Source organism: Erythrolamprus reginae, chromosome 1 (genome assembly GCF_031021105.1).
Source record: "Erythrolamprus reginae isolate rEryReg1 chromosome 1, rEryReg1.hap1, whole genome shotgun sequence".
NCBI lineage: Eukaryota > Metazoa > Chordata > Lepidosauria > Squamata > Dipsadidae > Erythrolamprus > Erythrolamprus reginae.
This window is the reverse complement of record NC_091950.1, coordinates 138,859,349-138,885,182: the sequence shown is the minus strand read 5'-3', so window position 1 is coordinate 138,885,182 and position 25,834 is coordinate 138,859,349. Positions and strand designations below refer to the sequence as shown.

The window sequence follows — 25,834 nt, the reverse complement described above, 5'->3', positions numbered from 1 at the left end:
CCCACAGTGTGGTAGTAAAAATTTTGGTGGCCCATCACTGCTCTGACTCCACTTGTGGAAAGTCCTGGAATTGTTTGGGCAGGGCTGATGGTTCGACTGGAATTGACTCGAAGTTGTCGATAGATGGCAACTCTGTCTCTTCAGATAAGTGCACCAGCTCCCTCAGATCAACATTAACTGTAGGGAAATCATCATTAGAGCCTAGTCAGCAGTCAGCATTTAATGGGTGGTGGCTGCACAATTGGTCAATGTGGCACCACCATTTTCTACCATCTGCTAACAATACCCAGTATGATTTTGGGCCTCTTACTTCTACGATCTCCCCAGGTAGCCAGAGGAGACATTTTGCAAAGTAATCTATCTAGGACCAACCAAAGTTTATGGCCCATCAATATCTCTGTTGGATTTTTGCCCATTACCATGCTTGGGGTGATATGGAGATAACCACATTGGTGGTGATGGTGGTGGTAGACATTAAGATTATTTCAAGCCATTTTGAATAGGTATCGATAACTACCATAAAAGTTTGCCTATGAAATGGACCCACAAATTCAATGTGGATACGAGACCACAGGCCCTGGGTTGTTCCCACTCATGCACCAAGGATTTAGCGGGGATGCCCTGGACTCCTGGCACAATATTCCAACGACATAATTATAGGAAAATCAATGGGGAATGTTCTTAGATCTTGATTAGCTTCCAGGAACTGGAAAATGTTTCTTGCAACAGCTAAGAACAACTTTATTACACAGGCATATGTTGCATAATCCGTATTACACCTATATTTGCAATAAAATATATTGCAATCTGTCCATCATAATTAAAATCATACAAATACAATACTGTTCATATAATAGCACAGATCATCTTATGTGGATAAGATGGTAAGATAAGATTTGAAAATAACAAAGGAATGGGAAAAAATAAAAAAGGAATTCCTGGCACAGAATACACCCTGCGACCCATTCCTCTATGTATTTGTCCATGTCGGGCCACCACATATAGCTCTGTGCCAGTGCCTTCATCCAAATAATCCCTGGGTGCCCCTCATGTAACGGCCTTAGTATATCCTCTCCAAGTGACAGAGGAACAATGATACATTCACCCCACAATAGGCACCTCCAGTGATGGGCTACCAAAATTTTTACTACCATACTGTGGGCGTGGATTATGCATTTTTATGCATCTTTCAGTGCAAATTGGGTGCTCTTGGGTGGAGCTCTAAATTTTGCTACCAGAACTGCATTGCTGACCATTCCCATAGGAGCCCATCACTGGGCACCTCCCTTGCACTGATATTTCATGCTGCCTTTGTACATATGGTTTGAATTCGAGCTTAACCAGCCTGTCAAGCTTCCCGGTAACATCCAAATTTAAATCAGAGTCCAAGTCAAGTTCCAATTTATTTCCAGAGCCATCCTGGCACCTACACTGGGCACCTTGAATCAGAGTTTCCCACACAGTTGAAAGTTCACATGCCTTGCCCCCCACCTACAAACTTGTCACATTGCCCACTTAGGTTGGCAACTCTTTCTTCCACTTCCACCAAGGTGGTGGACATATGATGGCCTTGAACGTCTTGAAAGAATGCTTTGTGGCTGCATATGCTTCCTCATGAAATCACCCCTCCCCTAAATTTACATATTATTCTGAATTTTTTGTTGTTATTTTTGTTGTTTTTGTATTTTTGTATTGTATTGTATTTTTGTTTTTGATATATGTATTTTTTTTAAAAGCGAAACTTAATAAAAACTATTTTAAAAATAATAATAATAATAATAAAAGAAATCACTCCTCCCAAGTTCCCATAAACATCAGGCCTTCTACAGATAGTGTGGCAAGCCGTTGATTTATCACCAACTTCTGCACTGGCTTGACAGATAGCCTCCTCTCAAGAAAAAAGTGTATCCTGCAGTAGAGAGAGAGGGAAAAAAAAGAGAGAGAGATCACAAGGAGTTAACCTTTTTAATCACCCCTCCCTTCCCTAGGGGGACCCTTGGGCTTATCTGGGTATTTGCCATGGAATTGTTTAACTAATCTGTCTGCTTTCACTTTCCATCTTTTTACCCATGTGGATTCACACAATGGACACTCCTTCCAATGAATGAGTGATTGTGATTGGCCTCTAAATACATGGGAGTCTAAGATTTTTTTCTCCTCATAATGTGTCTCTCACTGTACTACAAGGGGAGGAGGGGTGGCAGGGTTTGTGGCCTTCATTCAGATCTTGTCACTGGCTGCAATGGAACACTGGATGGATTTTCCCCAATATTCTGAGCAATGCAGGCTGTACTGTGACCAGGTTTATTATTTTGACTATAGGTAAGGCCCCTGAGAATTTTGGCCCTGTCTTTTTGCTGGGCAATCTCAATCAGATATATTTTGCAGATAGGAAAACTTTATCTCTCACTCGGAAAATGGGTTGGAGCGATCGGTGCTTGTCAGCTTGCTTCTTGTAGGCTTCGGCAGCATTGGTCAGTGCTCTCTCGGTGTTTTTCCATCCTTTCTTTAATAAGGTTTCCATCCATTCAGTCAGGGACATGGAAGTGGGTGCTTGCATAGGTTGTTCCGGCATGGGAATGGACTCTTCGCCACTGATGACTTGGAAAGGGGTCAACCCAGTGCTGCTATGAATGGCGTTGTTATATACTACTTCTGCAAATGGCAGCAGCTCTGCCCAATCATCTTGTTGGTAATCTATATAACAATGGAGGCACTGCCCCACGGTCACATTGGTCTGTTCCACTCAGGGATGGGCTGCTGCCCAGACAGGGGGGAACACAATGGGGTAGCAAAAATGGAGTTCCACTCGAGAGCACCCAATTTGCATTGAAAGATGTTGAAAGAAAATGCAGGGCATTCTGCATAAGCCACACCCACAGTGGGGTAGTAAAATTTTTGGTAGCCCTTCACTGGTTCCGCTGCACCATTGTTACTCAGATGGAAAGCTGAGCTAAGTCCTTGCATGGATCCAATCATGTGTATTAACTCTTTCCAAAACTTGGTGGTTCTTTTGCTAGCCTAAATGATAGAAAATCATGTACAGGCTTTATTGTAAAGTATGCAAATGTTCCAGTAATGTGGAAATTCAGAAGCAGATGTTGATCAGCCTATCAATTGCAGACACAGAGGTCACGGCATTTTCTGAGGCATGCTGTGAAATTGTATGAATGTTATTGAAAGTTATTGAAAGATTTTGGGGAACACATTGACAAACCAATAACTGTGTTTTAGGACTCACAGATGTGCATACATCTCTTTGTGAGCGACTGTTACCAGAGAGAACCAGTAACGGAACCAGAGAGAACCAGTAAAGGAAAACCACCAGAAAAGTTTGGATATACAAAAGATGTATTATGCACACAACGTAATGTGTGAACCACAGAGCTATGAGGAAATGTTAACCAGACCACCAGAAGAAGTTAGGCAATGAAAGAAGGCCATGGATGTAGAGTTTCAGCTTTTGTCTAATAAGGACAACAAGATGTATGTTTTATGTTCTTCCGGGATTGTCAGGTCTCTGCTTTCCAGTTCTGCAAACAAACCTTTCATCTTATGTGTTGACTAACAGCTTTAAATTATATAATTGCTGAGTCAAGATAACTTTTGTTCCAGCAAAAGCACAAGAAAGCAGGACAATAAACAATAAATGGAAACTAATCAGTGAGAGAAGCAATTGGAATTAAGGAGAAACTTTCTAAGAGTGAGGACAATCAACCAGTGGAAAAGGTTGCTATCAGAAGTTGTGGATGCTTCATAACTGGAAGTTTTTAAGAAGAGACTGGAAAATCACTTGTCTGAAATGGTATAGACTGTGATGATGGACCTATGACATGCGTGCCCTAAGTGGCACATAGACACATGTCGCCTGGCATGCATGGTGTTGCACATTCCTCTTCTGGATTTTCAGTTCACACATGCGCACCAGCTAGCTAGTCCTCTGATTACTGGTGCACATGTGCACATAGTGATCAACTAGTATTCACACATGCTGCAATGCCAGAAACTGGAAGATCAGCCAGAAAGCTGATTGTTGTGCATGCATGTGTGCCAGTAACCAGAAGGCTAGATGGCTAGTGTGCATGCATGCCCCAGGACATCCACCCACTTGCCAGCCAGGAGCATTGCCATCAATCACTCCCTAGCACCTGCCCACCCACCTTGTTGCCAAAGACCCCGAAGCTGCCTATGTGAGAAATATGTGAGCTGCTGTAGGAGGAGTCCAGGGACAGATGGGGAACTGCTTGTTTCACTGCCCCCCACTGCAGTATACATTCTCTCTCCGGCTTCTCCGAGCTTCAAAAGCACTCTCCACCAGAGGAAGCCCTGTTCCCAATCATCCTGTCCCTCAGAAGCCCCCAAATTTCATTTTGTTTTGCTTGCTTTCATTTTGGGTGTGTCATGTAATTGCACAAGTATCCAAATGCTTTGCTCCGGATGTGAGGTGGGGGGAGGGCAGTCCACCGAATAGCAATGGGGGAAGAATTTCCCTCCTTCTCTGTGGGATTACTAGTCCAGCCACCCACTGCAGGAAGCAATTTGCTGTTCTCTGGATCAACCTCACACTGGCAGAAGTCCAGAAGCACAGAGTGGCTTCGTGCTGCTGGTTGCTGCCAATCTTCGATCTGGGAGGTGATCTGCCATGCAAGGAGTCTACGGAGAGGGGCGGCATACAAATTTAATTAATTAATAAATAAAATAAATATGGTTGCTCCTCGGAATGGTTACTGCTGTTCACACACCAATGGCGAGGAAGCTGGGGGAGACGAGGAGCTAGGCCAGGGGCAGAGGGAGAACCCAGATCTGTCCCCTCCCCAAATCCAGAGAGCAGCTCTGGTAGTGAGGGGACTGTGAAAGAGGCGCAGGCAGAAACAGAAGAGAAGAAGAAGCGAGCAAAAGAGCAAGCAAGGTGGTGGGGTGGAGAGCTGTGGGTGAAAGTAGCTCAGCATTGGACTGCTGCATCATGCCTTTTTCTACGGAGGAGGCCTATCTTTATATATTAACAGCTGCTGGTTCTGAGATATAACTCAACTGGGTGTGGCTGTGGAATACAGCTTGGTTCAACCTGCACGGACTAGAAAATGCATATAGCCTTTTATAATGAGACTTTTTGTACACAATATAGATCTTAAAGTTGGAGACTGTGTTGGGTGTGCCTTTTTATTCACCACTACCAAGTCCAGACAGAACAGCCTTATAACCATCAGCACAAGTATTTTTTCTTCAGTGAGTATCTATTCTCCCCCACTCCTTCCGTTAAGTGTAAATGAACTTTTTTCTTGTGTAAAAATAATAACAACAAGAACTTTCATAAAAAGAGCTCTAGATCATCATTGAACTCTTTTCTCCCATGAGCTCATGGATAGATTACATATGCATTCTATATAATCCCCAGCACAGTGCAGATTAATAGCAACTCTTATTATTAGAGGAGGAGGAAAGAAGAAGAGCAGAGGCAGCAACAATACAACATTCCGGAGAATGAGGAGGAATTATTTCCTTTCTCAGAACACACAGATTCCCATTTAACATGTATATAGTTTAAGGTGGATGGAGGCATCTTGATTCTAAGTCCACATCTTCAAAAACAGACAATGCCTAAACAGTGCAAAGAGAGAAATGGCAAACTGGAGAGAGTACTGCACTTTCTCATGTATCTGCTCAATTATTTGATGCTCTATAGCAGGGCGGGCTACTGCAGGGATGGGGAGGGGAACGCAGTGGGGTAGTGAAAATGGACCTCCAATTGGTTAAACATTCTAAATTTTCCATAAAAGCCCTCCAGTTTATAAATTATTAATCTTATACAAAGACCCTTAAAGTATTAATTCCAAGATGGTGCCGATAAAGTCTGCCTCAGTGAAATGCTCTCAAATGCCTTGTAAGTCAGAGGTCTTAGCCATTAGGCTACAGGCTCAACTCCTGTATCAGCTTGTACCAGGGAAGGATTATGTGTGATTTTTTGTTGAATCACCCTGGTATATTGAGGAAAAAGGAGCTGTGACGTTCCTTCAATATACCAAGGTGATTCGACAAAAAATCACTCAACACACATACATATACACACACACAAACACACACACACCTCTCAACAACAGCCATTAGTACAAAAATTCTGTGATGAAAACTTGGAGTCCTTATTTATTAACTGATGCGATTTATGAAGATGGGGGATGAGCCGTTACTGTTAACAAAGACAGAGCCAAAGAAAGAGTTGAAGAGGTTAGCCTTGGATGGATCTTCACAGTATTCTTTGTTGTTGGGTCCAACCAGAGGTGGGATAGGTCTAGAGTCTTTAAGTTGATTGTTGACGAAGTTGTAGAAGGCTCGGTTAGATTTAGTGCGAAGGAGGCTTTCCTCCTGTTTGCTGTGATAGTTGAGGCATTCTGCTTTTATTTGCTGGCATATGCTTTTGAAGAGGTTTTTGAAGTTGGTCACTTGGCCTTTTTTTTGTTTTTACGCCAGAGATATCTTTTTTTGGTTGTAGAGATCATCAATGGTGTTGCAGTTAGAGAATAAAGTTTTCCAGGTAAGAATTGGGAGATAGGCATCTATGAGTTCATAGTTGGCTTTCCTAAAATTGTACTTCTGTGTCATGTTATTCAGGTGGGTGTCAGGATGGTATAGATTGAGGTTGAAGTTAATCATACTATGGTCACTGTTGGAAAAGGGTTCTTTTACATGCAGTCCATAGATAGCGTTTTTGCTATTACAGAATATGAGGTCAAGACAGCTATTGAGTCTAGTATTGTTTGATACTAATTGGTCAAGTCCCAAGCTGGTGACAGCATTGTATAGGGCAGTATGGATTGGTTCTGTGGAGCATTCGTTGAGGGTCCAGTTGATGTGTGGTAGGTTGAGGCTGCCAAGGAAGATAATGGGGTAGGGACAGGAGGTTGCCCACGTTAGTATTGAGGTTAATTTGATTGCATGAGTAATGTCGTAGTCGGGAGCTCTGTGCCACAATAGGAAGCGGAGTATGGTATTGAGGGAAAGATCACATATAATGGTTTCAGGGAATATAAATCATGTGCAACTTGGATGTTTTTTATATTGAGTAATTTTTATAGAATATATCTACACCGCCTCCTCTGCGGGATTCTCGGTCAGACCGGAAAACAAGGTAGTTACTTGATGTGATGATGGAGTTAGGATAGGATGTATTCAGCCATGTTTCACAAATAAATATTATGTCAAATATGTTGGTGTCAAGTAGGAGGAAGAATTCAGACAACATGTTGATTATACTTCTTGCATTGATTAGTTTACATTTGAGATTGATTTTGGGTTCTGGATTGAAACTGGACTGAGTTAAATTGAAATTGGATTGAATTGAGGTAATAAGGGGCGCACTTTCCTATTCTTGGTTGGAAGTGCTGGGGATGTCCATTTGTTGACAAGAGATGGTAGGTAGAGAAGTGTAGGATGGTTGAGGAGGGACAGTGGGTTGGAAGATGAAGGAGGGGTTGTGGGGTTTGGTTCTGATGCATTCAGAGCAGTAGTCTATGTATAGGTTAGTTTCGCCTTGATCAAGACGTCTCTTAAGTTTGGCCCTGCTTCTTCTTACAAACTTCTCTATTTAAGAACCTGGCCATGGAATGAATTAAGTTCGTAAGTAGAAGTACCACTGTACTTCAATTAGTGCAGTCCAAGATTATTTTTTTCTAGATCACCATCATACTACTTGCTCATATTTGTCTATTCTGAATATATTAACATAAATTTGTTGATGATCAAGGCTACATCCTAATAGATGTATATCCAAATAGCAACCCTAACGTATATGTGCAACATTGTGATTTTCAACACCTACTCTACCATTCTTTCATTATTTTCAGTTCTTATCTTACAACGTAAGCTGATTTGCACTATTAAATGAGCAGTTTTAATTGTTAGGTTGGTAGATTGCCGTGTTTTTAATTGCAAATACATATGTAACAAAGATTATACAACAGATGCCTGCGTGGTAGAGTTGTCCTTATTTCTTGATGTTGCAAGAAACATTTCCTAGTTGCTGAAAGCTAATCAAGATCCAAGAACATCCCCCATTGATTTTCCCATAATAATGTCATTGGAATATTGTGTCCCGTTCTGGGCAATTTAATTCAAAAAAGACAATGGCAATTGAAGCAAGTGCAGGGAAAGACTGGCAAATTGGGGAAGAATCAGGAAACCAAGCACTACAGAAAATGTTTATAAGATCTGTGTATCTTCAGTCTAGATTCTTACAGACAATGTGGTAGGCCTCTTCAAATATTTGAAGGGCTGTCACACAGAAGAAAAGTGGACAGATACTCTTGCCCCAGAGGGTCTGTTCTGGGTCCTATTCTTTTTAATATGTTTGTGAGTGACATAGGGGAAGGTTTGCCAATGACTCAAAAGTGTGCAATAGGATTGATATTCCTGTAATATGGCAAATGATTTAGATTTACCAGATAAGTGGTCAAAGCAATGGAAACTGCAGTTTAATGTTTCCAAATGTAAAATAATGGACTTGGGCAAAAAGAATCCTCAGTTTGAATGTTGTATTGGCAGTTCTGTGTTAGCAAAAACTTCAGAAGAGAAGGATTTAGAGGTAGTGATTTCTGACAGTCTCAAAATGGGTGAACAGTGCAGTCAGGCAGTAGGGAAAGCAAGTAGAATGCTTGGCTGCATAGCTAGAGGTATAACAAGCAGGAAGAGGGAGATTGTGATCCCACTGTATATAGTGCTGGTGAGACCACATTTGGAATACTGTGTTCAGTTCTGGAGACCTCACCTACAAAAAGATATTGATAAAATTAAACGGGTCCAAAGACGGGTTACAAAAATGGTGAAAGGACTTAAGCATAAAACTTATCAGGAAAGACTTAATGAACTCAATCTGTATAGTCTGGAGGACAGTAGGGAAAGTGGGGACATGATTGAAACATTTAAATATGTTAAAGGGATAAATAAGGTTCAGGGGAGAAGTGTTTTTAATAGGAAAGTGATCCCGCTGTATAGAGCGCTGATGAGACCACATTTCCCAATATAAATTTGAAGTAAATCTGTCTAATAATTGTAAATGAGAGAACCATTGACACCTACACCCTTTTGCCACCATTTACTCTCTTAATTTTATTTACCTAAGTTTCACCCTTTCCCTGTCCCACCAGTCCTACCGAGACTCCTTCAAACAGCTGCAGAAAGAGAAAGGAGGAGGGGATTGCTAGCAGTGAGGGCATCTTCATCAGGCAATCTTTCTTGTTCTCTTTCTGGCTGCAGCATAGTCTGATAAGCCAGTGCCTAAGAGGAGCCTCCCTCAACTGTGAACGTATTACAGCTGCAAAGCAGTGAGGATGGGTTACACTCATAATGAACATTGAGTTTGGCACACAGAGATTTTATTCAAGGAGCCACCTTGTAATAATTGCATCAAGGCATGGTGGGGGAAATGCTGCAAGAAAAAAAGAGAGCGCTAGCTGACTGTCCCAGACCTTTTGCTTGGTCGAAAACATGGCAAACCTACTTAACATCAACCATCTGTGATCAGGAGTGGTTTCTAACATACCTTGATGCTGGTTCGCTTCTTCCTGTGCCACGTGGCTGAAACTTGTGCAAGCATGTGTGCATGTGCAGTGCCAAAAAATACCCCCCCAAAAAAGCTGGAAACAAGATAGTGATGCATGTGCAGTGTCAGAAATTCAGTTTCTGCGTATGCTCAGAAGGAAAAAAAAATCCCCAAAAAAATATTTAAGAAAAAGAAAAGATGGTGGTGTCCACAGACTGGCACCGACTGAACCAGTTCCATGTCATGTTGACATCACCAGTGGGTCATTACTGGTTCAGGTGACTAGTCTGAACTGGTCCAAACCCACCTCTGTCTGACTGCCCTGATGTATGACTGCCCTCCCACACTCATTTCTATGGCCTGGTTTCTTATCCATCTTACACTCACTGAATCTGGAAGTTCAAGTGCCCAGTGAACCATCATTGAACTAGGAATGGTCAACATTGCATGTTGCTGAGAAGTAAGGGAGAAAGAGACAGTGGGTGAAGCTCTCCAATCAGCCCCTTTTTTCCAGCCACTGTTGCTTTGTGTCATGGGGAGGCTTTGTGAAGAGTAACACTTAAAGGCCAAACTGTAGATTTCTTCTTTATTTTTAAAAATAGTTTTATTGAATTATTTATATTTAAAACCAAAAAAGGAAAACACACATATAAGACAAACAAACAAACAAAACAATACAACACAGTACAATATAGCTCCACTACATAACCTCTAGAGTTATAATACAGCAACTTATACTGACAATAAATTCATGTTTATGTAATCTTTTCCATTAACATACTGTACTTATATAAATCTTCATTAACATACATAATTATTATTCATTGATATAATTGTTCCATTTTAATATAGTTAAAATCATCCTATTTACACTACTAAGTTAATTATTTACTGATTTATTTTAATAATAATAATAATAATAATAATAATAATAATAATAATTTATTAGATTTGTATGCCACCCCTCTCCGAAGACTTGGGGCGGCTCACAACAATAATAAAAACAATTTTACAGTGGAACAAATCTAATATTAAAAGAGAAAATTTTACAGTGGAACAAATCTAATATTAAAAGAGAAAAAACATATAAAACCTCATCATTTAAAATCAAACAACACATACATACCAAATATAAGATATAAAAGCCTGGGGGAGGTGTCTCAGTTGCCCCATGCCTGGCGATATAGGTGGGTCTTGAATAATTTATGAAAGACAAGGAGGGTGGGGGCAGTTCTAATCTCCGGAGGGAGTTGATTCCAGAGGGCCGGGGCCGCCACAGAGAAGGCTCTTCCCCTGGGGCCCGCCAAACGACATTGTTTAGTCGATGGGACCAGGAGAAGGCCAACTCTTTTTATTTTAAAAAAAAATTTTTTATTAAATTTTATTACAACAAAAAAACAAAAAAAATGCTTAAAGAAAAAGTGCCCAACACCAATAAAACCCCACCACCATTTAGGGGGTTAAATTATTTGCAAAAAATTTCTTCCTTAGCTCCGGTTTACATTTCTTTACATACAAAAAGTGATTGGAATTTATTTTTCACATTGTCGTCATAAATTCTACTTAAGATATAATTTTTCACCTTATTCCATCGTGCCATCAGCTTCTCCAATTTATTTTCATCAAAGTTATTTAATCTTATTTCCATAATTTCGAAGTGGATGTGGTCCACCATGTACCAATACCAATTCTGGATTGTCCATTTATTGCTATCCTTCCACCCTAATACCACTACTGCTTGAGCGCTTTCCAAAGCTGCTGTTTTGATTTCTTTAAATTCTCGTAATTCCCCATATTTAACTAGTGTTGCTAATTCTTTCATGATTATCCAATTAATGTTTAGCATATTATTAATTTCATTCTGTACTTCCTTCCAAAATTTTGAACTTCAACGCATTCCCAGAGCATATGCATAAAAACTCCTTTTATTTGGCAACCATGCCAGCAATTTCCTTTTCCTTTCCTCTGGAAATGTGCTAGTTTTACTGGCGTGAAATACCATTTCTGTAAAATTTTCCTTCTCATCTCTCTAATTCTTGTGTTCTTTAACTTATAGAGTGGTACCTCAAGATACGAACTTAATTGGTGCTGGGAGGAGGTTCGTAAGGTGAAAAGTTCGTAAGACGAAACATTGTTTCCCATAGGAATCAATGGAAAAGCAATTAATGCGTGCAAGCCCAAAACTCAGAAACCGGGAAGCCGGCCGCCACCACCAAAGGAGGCTTGAGCCTCCCTTTGCCCCACGCTGCTTCGCCCTGCCTGTTGTCCTGGGTGAAGTGCTGGGGGGAGGGAGTCAGGAAGGTCCTCCTGCTGCCCTCCGCAGCCAAAAACACAAAGACAGGCAGGGCGGAGCAGCATGGAGCAAAGGGAGGCTGAAACTGCTGGCGGCTTCATCTTCCCATTGCTCCGCGGGAGCGGCAGACCGCCTTTGTATTTTTGGCTGGGGGGGGGAGCAGGAGGCGCAGGATCGGGCCGGCAGCGGGCGCGCCGCGAGGTAGCAGGTCAGCATCCTGGGCGGCTGGGCGGCGGGTGAGGAGACACGGCCGAGTGGACCTGGCTCCGGCTAGACCTCCAGCGAGGATGGGGCGGGCAGTGGGCGTGGCGGCAGTGGTAGCAGCGAGGGTGCATCCGATTCGGGGCTGGCGGCCCCCGACGCAGTGGGGAACATCGGCGCAGGAGGCAGGAGAGGACCGGGCGACTGGAGCACCAGCACGGCTTCTTTTTGCCTGGGAGGGAAGGTGAAATGCCGGCGGCTCTAGCAGCTGCTACGAGCGGCATTTCACTTTCCCTCCCTTGCAAAAAGGCCAGCATTCTGGGATGATGGGGCCGGACTTCCCAGGCGGAAGGCGTGTCCCTCTCCCCGGCATCTTTTTGCCTGGGAAGGAAAGTGAAATGCCGCTCGTAGCAGCTGCTGGGAAGCCCCCCAGCCCGGCGGTCACCTTTTAAAATAGCCGCGCGGCTTTCTAGGAGCCTCCCGAAGCCAAACGCGGAAGTTCGGGTTTGGTGTTCGGCTGCGGGAGGCTCCTGGAAAGCCGCCCGGTTGTTTTAAAAGGTGACAGCCGGGCTGGGGGGGGCTTCCCAGCACCCCCCCGAACCCCAAACTTTTGCCGAACTTCCGGGTTTGGGGTTCAGGGGGGTGCTGGGAAGCCCCCCAGCCCGGCTGTCACCTTTTAAAACAGCCGGGTGGCTTTCCAGGAGCCTCCCGCAGCCGAACGCCAAACCCGAACTTCCGTGTTCGGCTTCGGGAGGCTCCTAGAAAGCAGTGCGGCTATTTTAAAAGGTGACCGCCGGGCTGGGGGCCTTCCCGGCACCCCCCCGAACCCTGAACTTTTGCCAAACTTCTGGGTTTGGGGTTCGGGGCTGGGGTGCTGGGAAGCCCCCCAGCCCGGCTGTCACCTTTTAAAACAGCCGGGCGGCTTTCCAGGAGCCTCCCGCAGCCGAACGCCAAACCCGAACTTCCGCGTTCGGCTTCGGGAGGCTCCTAGAAAGCCGCGCGGCTATTTTAAAAGGTGACAGCCCGGCTGGGGGGCTTCCCAGCACCCCCCGAACCCCGAACTTTTGCTGAACTTCCAGGTTCGGGGTTCCGGGGGGTGCTGGGAAGCCCCCCAGCCCGGCGGTCACCTTTTAAAACAGCCGGGCGGCTTCCCAGGAGCCTCCGAACGCCGAACCCGGAAGTTCGGGTTTGGCGTTCGTAACTCGAAAAACGTTCGTAAGAAGAGGGAAATTTTTTCTGAACCCCGGGTTCGTATCACGAGTTGTTCGTAAGACGAGGGGTTCGTATCTTGAGGTACCACTGTATATATTTTCTACTACTTCTTCCATCTCACTTTCATTAATCTGTAATTCATTTTGCCAGTATCTTGTTAGGCCTTTAATCACTTCCTCTTCCACTTGTAATAACATGCTATAAATCTTACTAGCCTGTCCTTTTGAATCATTAATCTTTTCTTTCAATATTTTCTCTAGACAGTTTTCTTCTCTCAAAAATGCTTATTTAATCTCACTTTTATTCAAATATTTGCATATTGCATTAATCTGCAACCATTTTTGTTGACCCAACCACCATTCGAAGCGAGTTCTATTAACTCTTCAATCTGTCTCATATAATTGTTCTATTCTCATTATACCTGGTAAAATCCCAAGCGCCCTCTGAAAGACCTCTGGGTCCATCAGGCATCTGGGGCGGAACCTCCTAATCGGTTCCGCCTTCCTGCGGGGGAGGGTTTACTTTCTCTTTTTAATCCAATCATATAATTTGTTCCAAATTTTATAGTATTCCAAGTTCTCTTTTTTATTTAATTTCATAGTCATTTTATCTAGCTCAGCCCAGTCAAGAATTTTCTTAATTATTGTATTTTCAGTTGGTATATGCCTTTTTTTCCCAGCATTGTGCAAGGCTAATTCTAACTGTGGTATATGTAATATAATGTAATAATATTTTTTCTCAATTTTCAGGGTCCAGTATTCCCAGAAGTAATTGCTGTGGCCCGCCAGCAGCCTGTACAGCTGATAGCAGATCCTGCTGAAGAGGAGACTGACTTGGTGATGTGCCAGCAGCCTGTGCATCTGGCACCTGAGTCAGATAGTGGGGAGGATGGCGAGGACTCAGTGCCAGGGCGATCGGAACCTCCAGCACCTCAGAACAGCGATAAGGAAGAAGAAGCTTCCCCTCTTCTTGATGCAAGAGCCCGCAGAGCTGCCAAGAGACAGGAATGGTTACTCCAGAAGAGGTCTCCTCAGGAGTAAGACTGGGGGATAATTGGCCACTCCTCTACTCTACTTAAGAACATCAGAGGCAGCTAATAAGCTGCAGAGAACAATAATAATAATAATAATAATAATTTATTAGATTTGTATGCCGCCCCTCTCCGAAGACTGTTTGTTAAACCCCTCTGATCATAGTGTCTGAAAGACTTCTGCTTTGTTTTCTCTGCTGCCGTTTTGGTTATTATGAACTATCTCTACGCATTTTGCCAACTCTCTGAAACTACGTAAGATATGTATTTTTCTTTTATGTTTGTGTGTGTTTTTATATGTCTGTTTCGTTTTAAATAAAAAAAATATTTTAAAAAAGTGTTATTGGCAACTGTACTTTTTCTTTTCACTTATCAGCCTTTTGGCACCTTTTGGCAAATGATGACAAATAGATGAAGAGAAGAGGTAAATATGCTGTCTGGGACAAACTTGGTTATTTTATTAAGGGGTTTCTATAAGCGCTGATTTTTAACCTACTATTAGAAAAGCTTTCCTGACAAACCTCACTTGTCTACAGACTTTCCTCTTTTCTGCTCTCTTTTCCTTTACAAACATCCCATTTGTTTATTTATTTATTTATTTATTTAGATTTGTATGCCTTCCAATGGTAAGAAAATGAGAGTAAGACACTCAGTAACCATTGCCTGTCAATGTCTCTTATTCAGGGAGTTATTTATTTAATTATACTTTAAATATTTAAGCTTTCCAATGTACAGAGAACCACTATTCCCAGGGATAGTGGGACTGTGGAAGTCCTGATGTCAAATTTTCATTCTCAAGCCAGAGCAGTGAATCCTCTCAATTCTTTACCGCTTTCAACCTATCATTGACTTATTGCCTATGAACCACCCATCTGCTGGTGCCAAAAAGCAGATTTTTAGAAAAGAAAATGTGGGGAAGTTCATTGTGCATTGAGATTTAGAAACATTGATTATTGATGCTATGCCATCAAGTTGCTTTTATTTTCTAGAGAACACATAGATTTTCTCCACGATCCTTAAAAAAGATTTTCAGGTCTTTCATTGGTACATTCATCGCCAATGAAATTGAGCACATGTAACTTGATGTTAGTCATCCTTTTCTTCTCTTTCCTTCCATCTTTCCCAGAACTACATCCTTTTCCAGAGAGCTAGGTCTTCACATAATGTGTCCAAAATATGATAATATGGGCTGATCATTTATTATTATTATTATTATTATTATTATTATTATTATTATTTATTTATTATTATTATTATTATTATTATTATTATTTAGATTTGTATGGCACCCTTCTCTGAAGACTAGACACATTTGTGTCTCTAGTGAGAACTCAAGGTTGGTTTGTTTGATGATCCATTGGTTTCTGATTTAACAGATAATTTGTTGTTTTATCTTTCACTCTACCTTGCTGCAGAAACTGTATATAAAATTTTTGATTGAATTTCTAAAAAACATTAAACATGGAAACTTATGCACATTCTGTATTACATTCTGCAATACAATTAAAACCATGCTGTTTAAATTGTATTTGGACTAGAGCAAATTTTGCTGGATCCTTCAGCCTTTTCTCTTCCAATGTAGAAAAACATTTCTTTCAAGTCCCATTAGCTGAGATCCAGCTGTGGTCCACAACTTTCAATCAGTTGTTCTGAAAAGTTGTTTCTAGGCTTCCAAAGTAATTTTGGGGGCCTGTTGCAATGCAATGATTTTATTAGAATTACAGTGATCCCTCGATTTTCACGGGTTCAAACTTCATGAAACGGCTGTACCACGGTTTTTCAAAAAATATTAATTAAAAAATACTCCGTGTTTTTTTTCTATACCACAGTTTTTCCTGCCTGATGACATCATACGTCATCACCAAACTTTCGTCTGCCATTGCTGATTGGCCGAAATCTCGGCCAATCAGCGTTGTCATCGCAAAAAGTTTTCCCGACAACGCTGATGGGCCGAAATCTCAGCCAATCAGCGTTGTCATCGCAAAAATTTTGCCCGACAACGCTGATGGACAGAAATCTCGGCCAATCAGTGGTGTTATCGCAGCGTGCATGGGTGTAGTACTTTTACAACTTATTACAACTTATTGGAAGATGCCTCCTAAACGTTGCACGTGGAGCGGAGGCTGCGACACTAAAAAGAGCAGGAAGATGCTGACAATTAAGGAGAAAATTGAACTTTTGGATATGCTAAAAGAGGGTCGCTCTTATGCAGACGTTGGTCGGCATTATGGGATGAACGAATCGAGTGTGCGATACATTCGGAAAGATGAAAAGAACATAAGGCAAACATCTATGATAACAGTCAACAAGGCAGCAAAAAGGATGGTGATGCCTAGAAATAAACGGCTTATGAAAATGGAAGCTGCTTTGTCCGTGTGGGTACAAGACTGCCGTAAGAAGAGCATTGCATTGGATACCAATACTATACGGACAAAGGCACAACAACTCTACACCCATCTGGCAAACAAAGAAGGAGGCGATGCAGATGAGGGAAAAGAAGATGTTGATGAAGGTGCTGATGACTCAGAAGACCCCCAGCCATCAACATCCACTGCTTCTCCGACCCCATCCACATTCACAGCAAATAAAGGATTGTTTGATAAATTTCAATGGCGCTATGGCCTGAGGAATGTGTCATTGCACGGAGAAGCTGCCACAGCGGATACAGGTGCAACCGAACAGTACGTCCATGGCACGTTTAAAGACATAATTGAAGAAGGGGCCTACCTTCCAGAACAGGTGTTCAACATGGACAAAACAGGCCTGTTCTGGAAGAGGATGCCTTCACGGACTTTCTTAATGCAAAACAAAGCCAAAGCCCCTGGTTTTAAGGCCCAGAAAAATCGGGTAACTTTGATCATGTGTGGAAATGCAGCAGGCTTCATGATGATGCCAGGGCTCATTTATAAGTCCCGAAATCCAAGAGCCCTAAAGAACAGAAATAAGAATGCATTGCCAATGTACTGGATGCATAATCCTAAAGCATGGATTACAAAAGCCCTCACGCGGGACTGGTTTCATCAGTGCTTCATCCCACAGATGAAGGATTATTTGGCTGGCAAAGGACTCAATTTCAAAGTGCTTCTCCTAATGGACAATGCTGGAGGCCATGATGACCTGGCACATGAACATGATGGGGTACAAGTCAAATTCTTGCCACCAAACACCACATCACTTATCCAGATGGATCAAGGTGTTATCCGCGCATTTAAGGCACTGTACACGCACAATTCTCTTGGAAGCCTCGTGGAAGCAATGGACGCTGATGAAAACTTCACATTGAAGGGCTACTGGCATCAGTACACAATCGCATCGTGTCTAAAGAACATTCAGAATGCCTTAATGGATATGAAGACACAGACAATGAATGCCTGCTGGAAGAAATTGTGGCCAGAAGTGGTGCATGATTACAAGGGATTTGATCCCGAAGAAATTCAACATGTTGCAGTCCAGAAATCTGTGAAGCTGGCACAGGCACAGTAACATGACATCCGATGAAGTCTATGGGTTGCTTGATGAGCATGGCCTACCACTGACAAAGATCTGGAGGAGCTGACCAGATCAGCGAGTGAAGAAGAGGAAGAAGAGGAAGCTGAACAAGCTGAGAAAGAAGAAGAGGTTGGCCTAACGCTTGAACGGCTTGCAGAAGTGCACAGAAGTGCTGCACATCTCCAACAGATTGTGGAACTTGGGGATCCCAACATGACTCGCTCTATACACTTTAAGGCCTCCCTTCAATCATTTTCTCATTTCTCTTTTTTCCTCCCCTTTTTTCTATCATTTCTTTCTCTCTCTCTTCCTTCCACTCTCCTCCCTCTTGCTCTCTCTCTCTCTTTCTCCCTCTCTCTCTCCCTGTCTCCTTTCTATCTCGCTCTGTCTGTTGCTCTCTCTCTGTGAGAATGCCTGCCCCGCCTCTCCTGCAGCCCCCTTGCTGACAGCTGTGACGAAAGCGCTCTCAGCTAAGGGACTGTGAGAGGGGCGGGGCGGGCATTCTCAAAGCGCTCAGAGGAGGACGAGAAGCCGTAGCCGCCAGCGCTGCTGCAGGAGGACTCGTGCCCCAAGAAAGCTGGTGAGAGGGGCGAATCGGGCGGGCGGAGGTAGCGGCAAGGGAGCCGGAAGCGCTGGGCTGGCGGGGGTGGCCAACATTCAAAACAATCTTTGCCGGCCTCCACACTTTTGTCGCTCCCCGCCCCCAACTTCAAGCCCGGCTCCTTGTGCGACCTTGGAAAAGGGTGCGCGGGGGTAGTGTTTGGCTGTCCATAGCCAAAAATTGTGTTTTTACTTCCGCACCGCTACTTCACAGAAATTCAACTTTCGCGGGTGGTCTGGGAATGTAACCCCTGCGAAAATCGAGGGTTCACTGTATTGCAGAATAGATAGAAGAACAGTAAGGCCCCAGAGCAGTGATGGCGAACATCTGGCACATGTGCCACTGATGACATATGGAGCAATATCTAAGAGAGACAAGGCATTGCCCTATGTCAGCTCCAGCACATATGCATACACAGGCCAGTTGATTTTCAGTCTTCTTTTCAGCTGTTTTCACACTCTCCAGGCTTCAGGAAAGCCTCCTAAACCCTAGGGATGGTGAAAAATGGCCCAACGGCCCAACTAGAAGTTCAGAAACAAACTTCCTGTTTGCCCCTTGGCTGATGTTTCACTTTCCCCAGGCTTCAAGGAGGCTTTCTGTCTCTGTCAGCCACTCCTCCTCGCAAGCTACCAGTAAGATGTGTGTTTTGCCACCATAATGCTTACGTAAATGAAAGCTGTTTCAGATCCTGTCAGTCTCCTTTCTGTTGTAAGAAGTTAGCACCCACCTCTCTCCCAGAATAATATTCTAAGAAATATTAAAAAGGCAGAAAAAATATATTTTCCTGGATGAGAAAAGGAGAAACATGTTTTTAAAGACAAAGAAGCTTCTTGCAGCTCCCTTCCCCTCACCCTTCAGCTCCAGGGTGATGGGCTTAAGACATGGCCCTCAGGACATGACAGGATTAGTCCTCTACCCATCTTACCAGTGGCACCTGGGAAGATTACATCACCCTGCAAGGCTCAACCAAACCTGGGACTTAGACAGCCTACAGAGTTAGTTAAGGCCCCCACCCCCTGGGGGTCTGACAGCCAATGGGATACATTTCTTACACAGGAACAGGAAAATCCAAGGCAGGGCGCAAGAGAAGGTATTTCTCTCTTCCCCCCTCTCTCCCTCCCCCCTCCCATGTGCTTTTTTTTTTGCCCAGGACTCATGTGGTCCTGTTCATTATTAAACCATCTTTCCAAGCAGCTTCCATGTTTCAGGTGTCTTTCTTCCCACATGGAACTATACCCAGATGGACATTTCTTCTAACATTGTATAGCAAGTAGAAATTCTCAACCTGTGGTATTCCAGGGATGGAGAGAAGGCAGACAGAGATGAATCAATGAATCAATAGTGACTCTTTGAATCCCACCTCAGTTCGTTCTCTAAAACAAACGATTACTGGCACAGCTGATTTCTGTCCCATCACTACCAGCTGGGGAGGGCAACTTTTCAAAATACAAGGACTCACACCGGCCGGCAGCCTGCTTCTCCTTCGTACTCGAAAAGCGAAACATTTTAGGTTCGCCCGAGTTGCCTTTTCGGAGTTTCTCAGTCTGCGTTGTTTCACGTGAGCAGCGCTAGTGAAATGTGGGTCAACCGAAGGCGGAGAAGTGAGGAAACTCCCTCGCTCGGACTCGCCCAGTTTGTCCTCCCGATGGTGCTGAAAAAAACAGTGCCAAGTTCCTGAAACCTCAGTCGGAGAGAGATGGCTTTCCAGCAGGTCAGGCAGAAGAGAGAGGCTGATTCCGCCTGCCCTTCGCGTTGGTTTACCTGGGAAGAGATCGGGCTGCGTACTGGCCAGGGAGACTCGTCACGGGAGCGCTGGCTGGTGATTGACAGGAAAGTCTATGACGTCAGTCGGTTCCACAAGAGGCACCCGGGGGGCTCTAGGACCATGTGCGGCTATGCAGGGCAGGACGCCACGGTAAGGCGCGCGGCAGGTGACGAGGCGGAGACTTGGACGGTCACAGTTTCTTTCGCTTCCATAAAGTGTCACAGGGAAAACCATAGTTTACACAATTCTGATATTTGTAGCGATGAGCATGGCATTTAAATATCTTTTCCAGGGCTTTTTTGGTAGCTCTACTAAGTGCTAGCTTGAGTTATTAATTGCTTGTTCCTTTACCGTTCAGGTTTGATTTTATCTGTCGTTTTCAGTCTCTTCAATCCCCATTATGTTATGTGTGTGATTTTCCCAACTCTGAAGGAGCCAAATCTTGCAGGAAGCATTGTTAATTTAAATAGAAGTGAGAGAAATAAAACAGGAATTCTACCAACAAAATAGGCCTTCTGAAAGGCCCTAAAAGCTTGGCTTTGCAGGCAGGCCTGGGAGGACTGTTGAGTATCAAAGTCTTCCAGCCTAGTCAATGAATGACTGATGGGTGAATGGTTTTTTTTTATTCTGGGGTATTAACTTTTGTATTTCATTTTATTGTTGTTCACTCCCTGTTGTTGTTCACCCCCTGAGCCCGCCAGGAGATGGCGGCATATAAATGTGATTAAATAAATAACTAAATAAAATAGTGCAGTGAAATCAGCACACAGATTCTCTCTTTCTCTTTTATATTCATGAACACATATTATTCCTGATATACCCTATGCTTTTAGAACCATTTTTTTTTTAAAAAATGATCTATATGTTAGTTTTTCTTAGAATTGTTGGTAAAACATTGCAATTATCTTTATTTTTACAGTTTTACCAAAAAACAAAAGTGAAGATCAGAACAAGAAATTCCTTCTAACTATATTTAAGTGTAATTATTAAATCATAATCCATTATTCTGGCAATTAAATAATCAAAATATAATTTTTTTCTGTCTTTTATTTTCTACAATACACTGCAATTTCTTTGTCATCTGTTGCTCCCAGACTTTACTTGAAGCCAAAATCATTTTCTGAATAATTATAGTTTAGAAGTAATCATAACCCTTCAGAGCCAGTAACAGTGCAAGTGTCTCAATATCTTCAGGAATTATGCCTGTCATGCTTTGAATTGGAGAGAAGAAAGATAAGGATCAAATATTATCTATCAGCCTAAACATGTTTCTTCCAGGTTGCCTTTAAGATGATTCTTATAATATTTCATTATCTTTTTTCTTTGTTTTGGCATTAGGATCCGTTCACAGCCTTTCACCTTGACATGACTCTAGTAAGGAAGCACATGGCACCACTCTTGATTGGGGAATTGGCACCTGATCAGCCCAGCTTTGAGCCTGAAAAAAATGTAAGTTTGGGGACAGAAAATTAAGATAGTGTGGTGTTAACTTTCAAGTTCTTAAATATTATAGGACTTGACCCAATGATCACCTTTGTCATTAAAAACTGATCTGCTATTGAGGTCAACAAAAGAGATTTTATAAGGCGCTTCTCAATATTTCTGCATTTATCCTTGTATTTCATTCCAATCTCTTGGAATTTATAAAATCAGTAAAAGTCCATTTCCTTCAGCAGACTTTTAATTATGAAGTGATCTTGATGTCTGCCATTTCATTCCCTTCCACTTTCCACTTCATTGCCCTGAAGCTGCACCTGATCCTTGCCAAATATATCTGAAGAATATCTTCACTATCATCCATACCCATCCTTGAATACAGCTCATCTGTTTGGAACCCATACCACACCTCGGACATTAACACCCTCGAAAATATCCAAAGATACTTCACCAGAAGAGCTCTTCAGTCCTCCACTCGAAACAGAATACCCTACAAAACTAGACTTACAACCCTGGGTCTAGAAAGCCTCGAACAGTGATGGCGAACCTTTTTTTCCTTAGATGCCAAAAGGCATGCACGCTCTTCTATCGCACATGTGCGAGTGCCCACATTCATAATTCAATTTAGGGTGAAAACACCTTCCCCCCATCCCCTGGAGGCCCTCTGGAGGCTGGAAAAAGCCTGTTTCCCAACTTCTGGTGGGCTCAATGGTCTCATGTTTCACCCTCCCCAGGTTACAAAGGCTTGCCTGGAGCAGACAGAGGGTAAAAACACCCTCCCCCATCACCCTGGAGGCTCTCTGGAAGCCAAAAATACCCTCCCAGACCCTCTGTGCAAGCCAAAAATCAGCTGGCTGACACACACATGCACGTTGGAGCTGAGCTAGGGCAATGGTTCGCGTGCCAGCAGATATGGCTCCACGTGCCACCTGTGGCATCCGTGCCATAGGTTCGCCATCACTGGCCTAGAACTACGACGCCTTAAACATGATCTAAGTATTGCCCACAAGATCATATGCTGCAACGTCCTGCCTGTTAATGACTACTTCAGCTTCTTGCCAAGATTATTAAATTGATTAATAATCTATTAAATTGATTAATAGATATTGATTTCTAGTGTCCCAAACATGAAATCTAAGTTGTCTAGCCATCACTCACAAGAAAAAATAGTTTATTTATGCAACAATTTTTCATTTGTTTTCTTCCACATTTAATATCTTTGAAAGAATATTTATCAAATTTTGGGGTCACATGTTTTCCTCTTCATTCCCCTATAAAAAGTTTGAAAGGAAAAGGATAGTTTGAAGGGCAATTGCGCCAAGAGTTCTTGATGTTAACTGTTGATGCCATGGGCTAGCTATACTGTATCCATAAAGTCAAAACTACTGTGAATTTTCTGATTTGTTTTCCCCATAGAAATTATTGGTAGAAGATTTTCGGGAACTGCTGTCCACTGTTAAAAAGATGGGACTCCTCAAGCCAAACAAAGTCTTCTTTTTCATAATCTTTTTGCATGTTTTACTGCTGGATGCTGCTGGCTGGTTTGTGTTGTGGTATTTTGGGGTATCTATTACATCTTTTCTTATTGCCACAGTACTGCTGGTCTTTGCTCAGGTAATATTCTTGTTTTTATTTTTTAGGCAAAATTGCATTTTCCATTAGTTTGGTTTCCTATAGTAGCCAAATTTAAATAATTTATTTATAAAGAAAATAACACAATTGTCACAGGCATTCAGAAGATTGCATTCAATTATTTGGAGGAATAAGGGTTGAAGAAGACTAAGCAATTCAGTTAGATAAAAAGCCACTTCTGTTCTGCCCAACAAATGATTCTGTAGAAAAGAAGGATATTGTAGGCTTTTAAGAAGAGACTTGAATGACCTGCAAGTTCCCTTTTAACTCTATGTTCTATGAAAGCCATGTCATCTTTTTAGATGCTTTTTTAAATATTAGATTTATTACATTGTCATATTGTTATTATTATTGTTGTGAGCTGCCCTGAGTCTCCCGAGAGGGGCGGCATACAAATCTAACAAATAATAACAATAACAATAATAACAACAACAATAATAGTAATAATAATAATAATGAAATACAAAATCCAGCATAGGGATCTCGTTTGCTGTGTTGTATTGACATAATAATAATAATGATAATAATAATAATAATAATAATATCTCAACCGTTTTGAAGGACGATAAGTTATGAACCAAAAATAGAACATTAAAAAGCAACCATATCTTCTCAATGTCTATCATAAAATATCACATATGTTTTTGGAAGATATCTGTGGTTATATTGTAGAATTGCTTTCATGTGCCTATCCTGTTTGGAAGGTTTCTCTGGGTGGATGAACCTTTGATTGAATAAAACAATCCTAGAATGAATGAACCTTTATTGTATCTATCCCAACAGTTCTTGCATAGCTATTACAAATACCATTGGATATAAGTTGTGGGAGTAACGCAAAAGGTGGTCCTTTTGTTATGATTTATCATTTTCTTTTAGTCTCAAGCAAGCTGGCTGCAACATGATGCGGGACATCTTTCAATCTTCAATAATCCAAAACGGGACCGCCTTTTTCATGAAGTTGTGATGTGCCACTTAAAGGTAAATAAGTATATAATTCTAAGAATGTTCCATGAAATTGAAGGGAAAGAATATGGAATATTGGAATATACATGAAAATGAAAAATGGAATACAGTGTTCCCTCGATTTTCGTGGGGGATGCGTTCCGAGACCGCCCGCGAAAGTTGAATTTCCGCAAAGTAGAGATGCAGAAGTAAATACACTATTTTTGGCTATGAACAGTATCGCAATCCATCCCTTAACACTTTAAACCCCTAAATTGCAATTTCCCATTCTCTTAGCAACCATTTAGATTATTACTCACCATGTTTCTTTATTAAAGTTTATTAAAAAAAATATTTATTAAAGGTGGACGAAAGTTTGGTGATGACATATGATGTCATCGGGTGGGAAAAACCGTGGTATAGGGGGAAAAACCGCAAAGTATTTTTTAATTAATATTTTTGAAAAACCGTGGTATAGATTTTTCGCGAAGTTCGAACCCGCAAAAATCGAGGGAACACTGTATATATGAATAAAAATTTTGAGTAAATATCAGATGTGTTGTGTTATTTATAATAGAGGTGTCAAATGGATTCTTATTTTCCCATTCCCACACAAAGAATACAAAGGGTTCTCTTATTTTAAATCAAATCATTTGTTTGTCTATCTCATTATAAACTGCAGACCAAGAATGGAATTTTATTTATAATAAACAAGAGAAATGTGCACCGGATTTGTTTACCCATTGGATTACAAATATTCCTATTTTTACCCATTGGATTACAAATATTCTTGGTTTTACCCATTGGATTACAAATATTGGATTACAAATATTTATATACTTTTTGATTGAATTGTAACAGTTGTTCTGCTTGACCAATTGAATTGAACAATGGCAACAAAGAAACCACCTCCACATTCTACAAATACACCAACACCATCTTTTATTTTTATTTTATTTTTATTTATTTATTTATTTGTCAAACAATTATAGGGTGATAATTTGTACAAATTAAACATTAGATAAGTAATAATAAAAAGTAACAAAAGAAGACAATAGGACAGGGACAGTAGGCACATTGGTGCGCTTATGCACGCCCATTACAGACCTCTTAGAAAGGGGGAGAGGTCAATTGTAGATAGTCTAAGGTTAAAGGTTTTGGGGTTAGTAGTAGAAACCACAGAATCAGGTATTGTATTCCAGGCGTTGATTACTCTGTTGCTGAAGTCATATTTTTTGCAGTCATGTTTGGAGTGGTTGACATTTAGTTTAAATTGATTTCATGCTTGTGTGTTATTGCGGTTGAAGGTGAAGTAGTCATTAACAGGTAGGACATTTTGGTATACGATTTTATGAACTATAATTAAGTTGGAATGGAGACGACAGAGTTGTAAGTTGTCTAAGCCAAGAATTTCAAGTCTGGCGGAGTAAGGTATTTTGTTGTGAGAAGAGGAATGAAGGACTCTTCTTGTGAAATATTTCTGGGCTCTCTCAATTGTGTTGATGTCAGATATGCAATGTAGGTTCCTACAGGTGAGCTGTTTTCTAGGATTGGTCTGACAAATGTTTTGTAAGCTCTTGTTAGCAGTTCAAAATTACCAGAGAAGAAGCTACGAAGGATTAGGTTAGCAACTCTTAAAGCCTTTTTGGCAATGTTGTTGCATTGGGCTCTAGAACTTAGGTCATTGGATATGAGTACTC

At 41.8% G+C, this 25,834-nt stretch overlaps 2 protein-coding genes across 3 annotated transcripts in view; one reads left to right on the top strand and one right to left on the bottom strand.

Annotated features, from left to right (window-relative positions):
* LOC139175661 (veficolin-1-like) overlaps nucleotides 1-25,834 on the bottom strand; it is a 940,898-nt gene that overhangs the window by 22,203 nt on the left and 892,861 nt on the right. The gene's annotated exons all lie outside the window — the stretch shown is intronic.
* The window catches only part of LOC139175596 (acyl-CoA (8-3)-desaturase-like), a 30,972-nt gene continuing 24,522 nt past the window's right edge, over nucleotides 19,385-25,834 (top strand). Inside the window, exons 1-4 of one of the 2 annotated variants that reach the window (XM_070766771.1) lie at nucleotides 19,385-20,273; nucleotides 21,462-21,572; nucleotides 22,977-23,174; nucleotides 24,069-24,170. In XM_070766771.1, the coding sequence (XP_070622872.1) occupies nucleotides 20,055-20,273; nucleotides 21,462-21,572; nucleotides 22,977-23,174; nucleotides 24,069-24,170 (630 nt within the window). In that variant the 5' untranslated portion in view covers nucleotides 19,385-20,054. Of the gene's footprint in view, nucleotides 20,274-20,333; nucleotides 20,482-21,461; nucleotides 21,573-22,976; nucleotides 23,175-24,068; nucleotides 24,171-25,834 lie in introns of those variants that run through there. The other variant, XM_070766777.1, reaches the window with a different exon arrangement.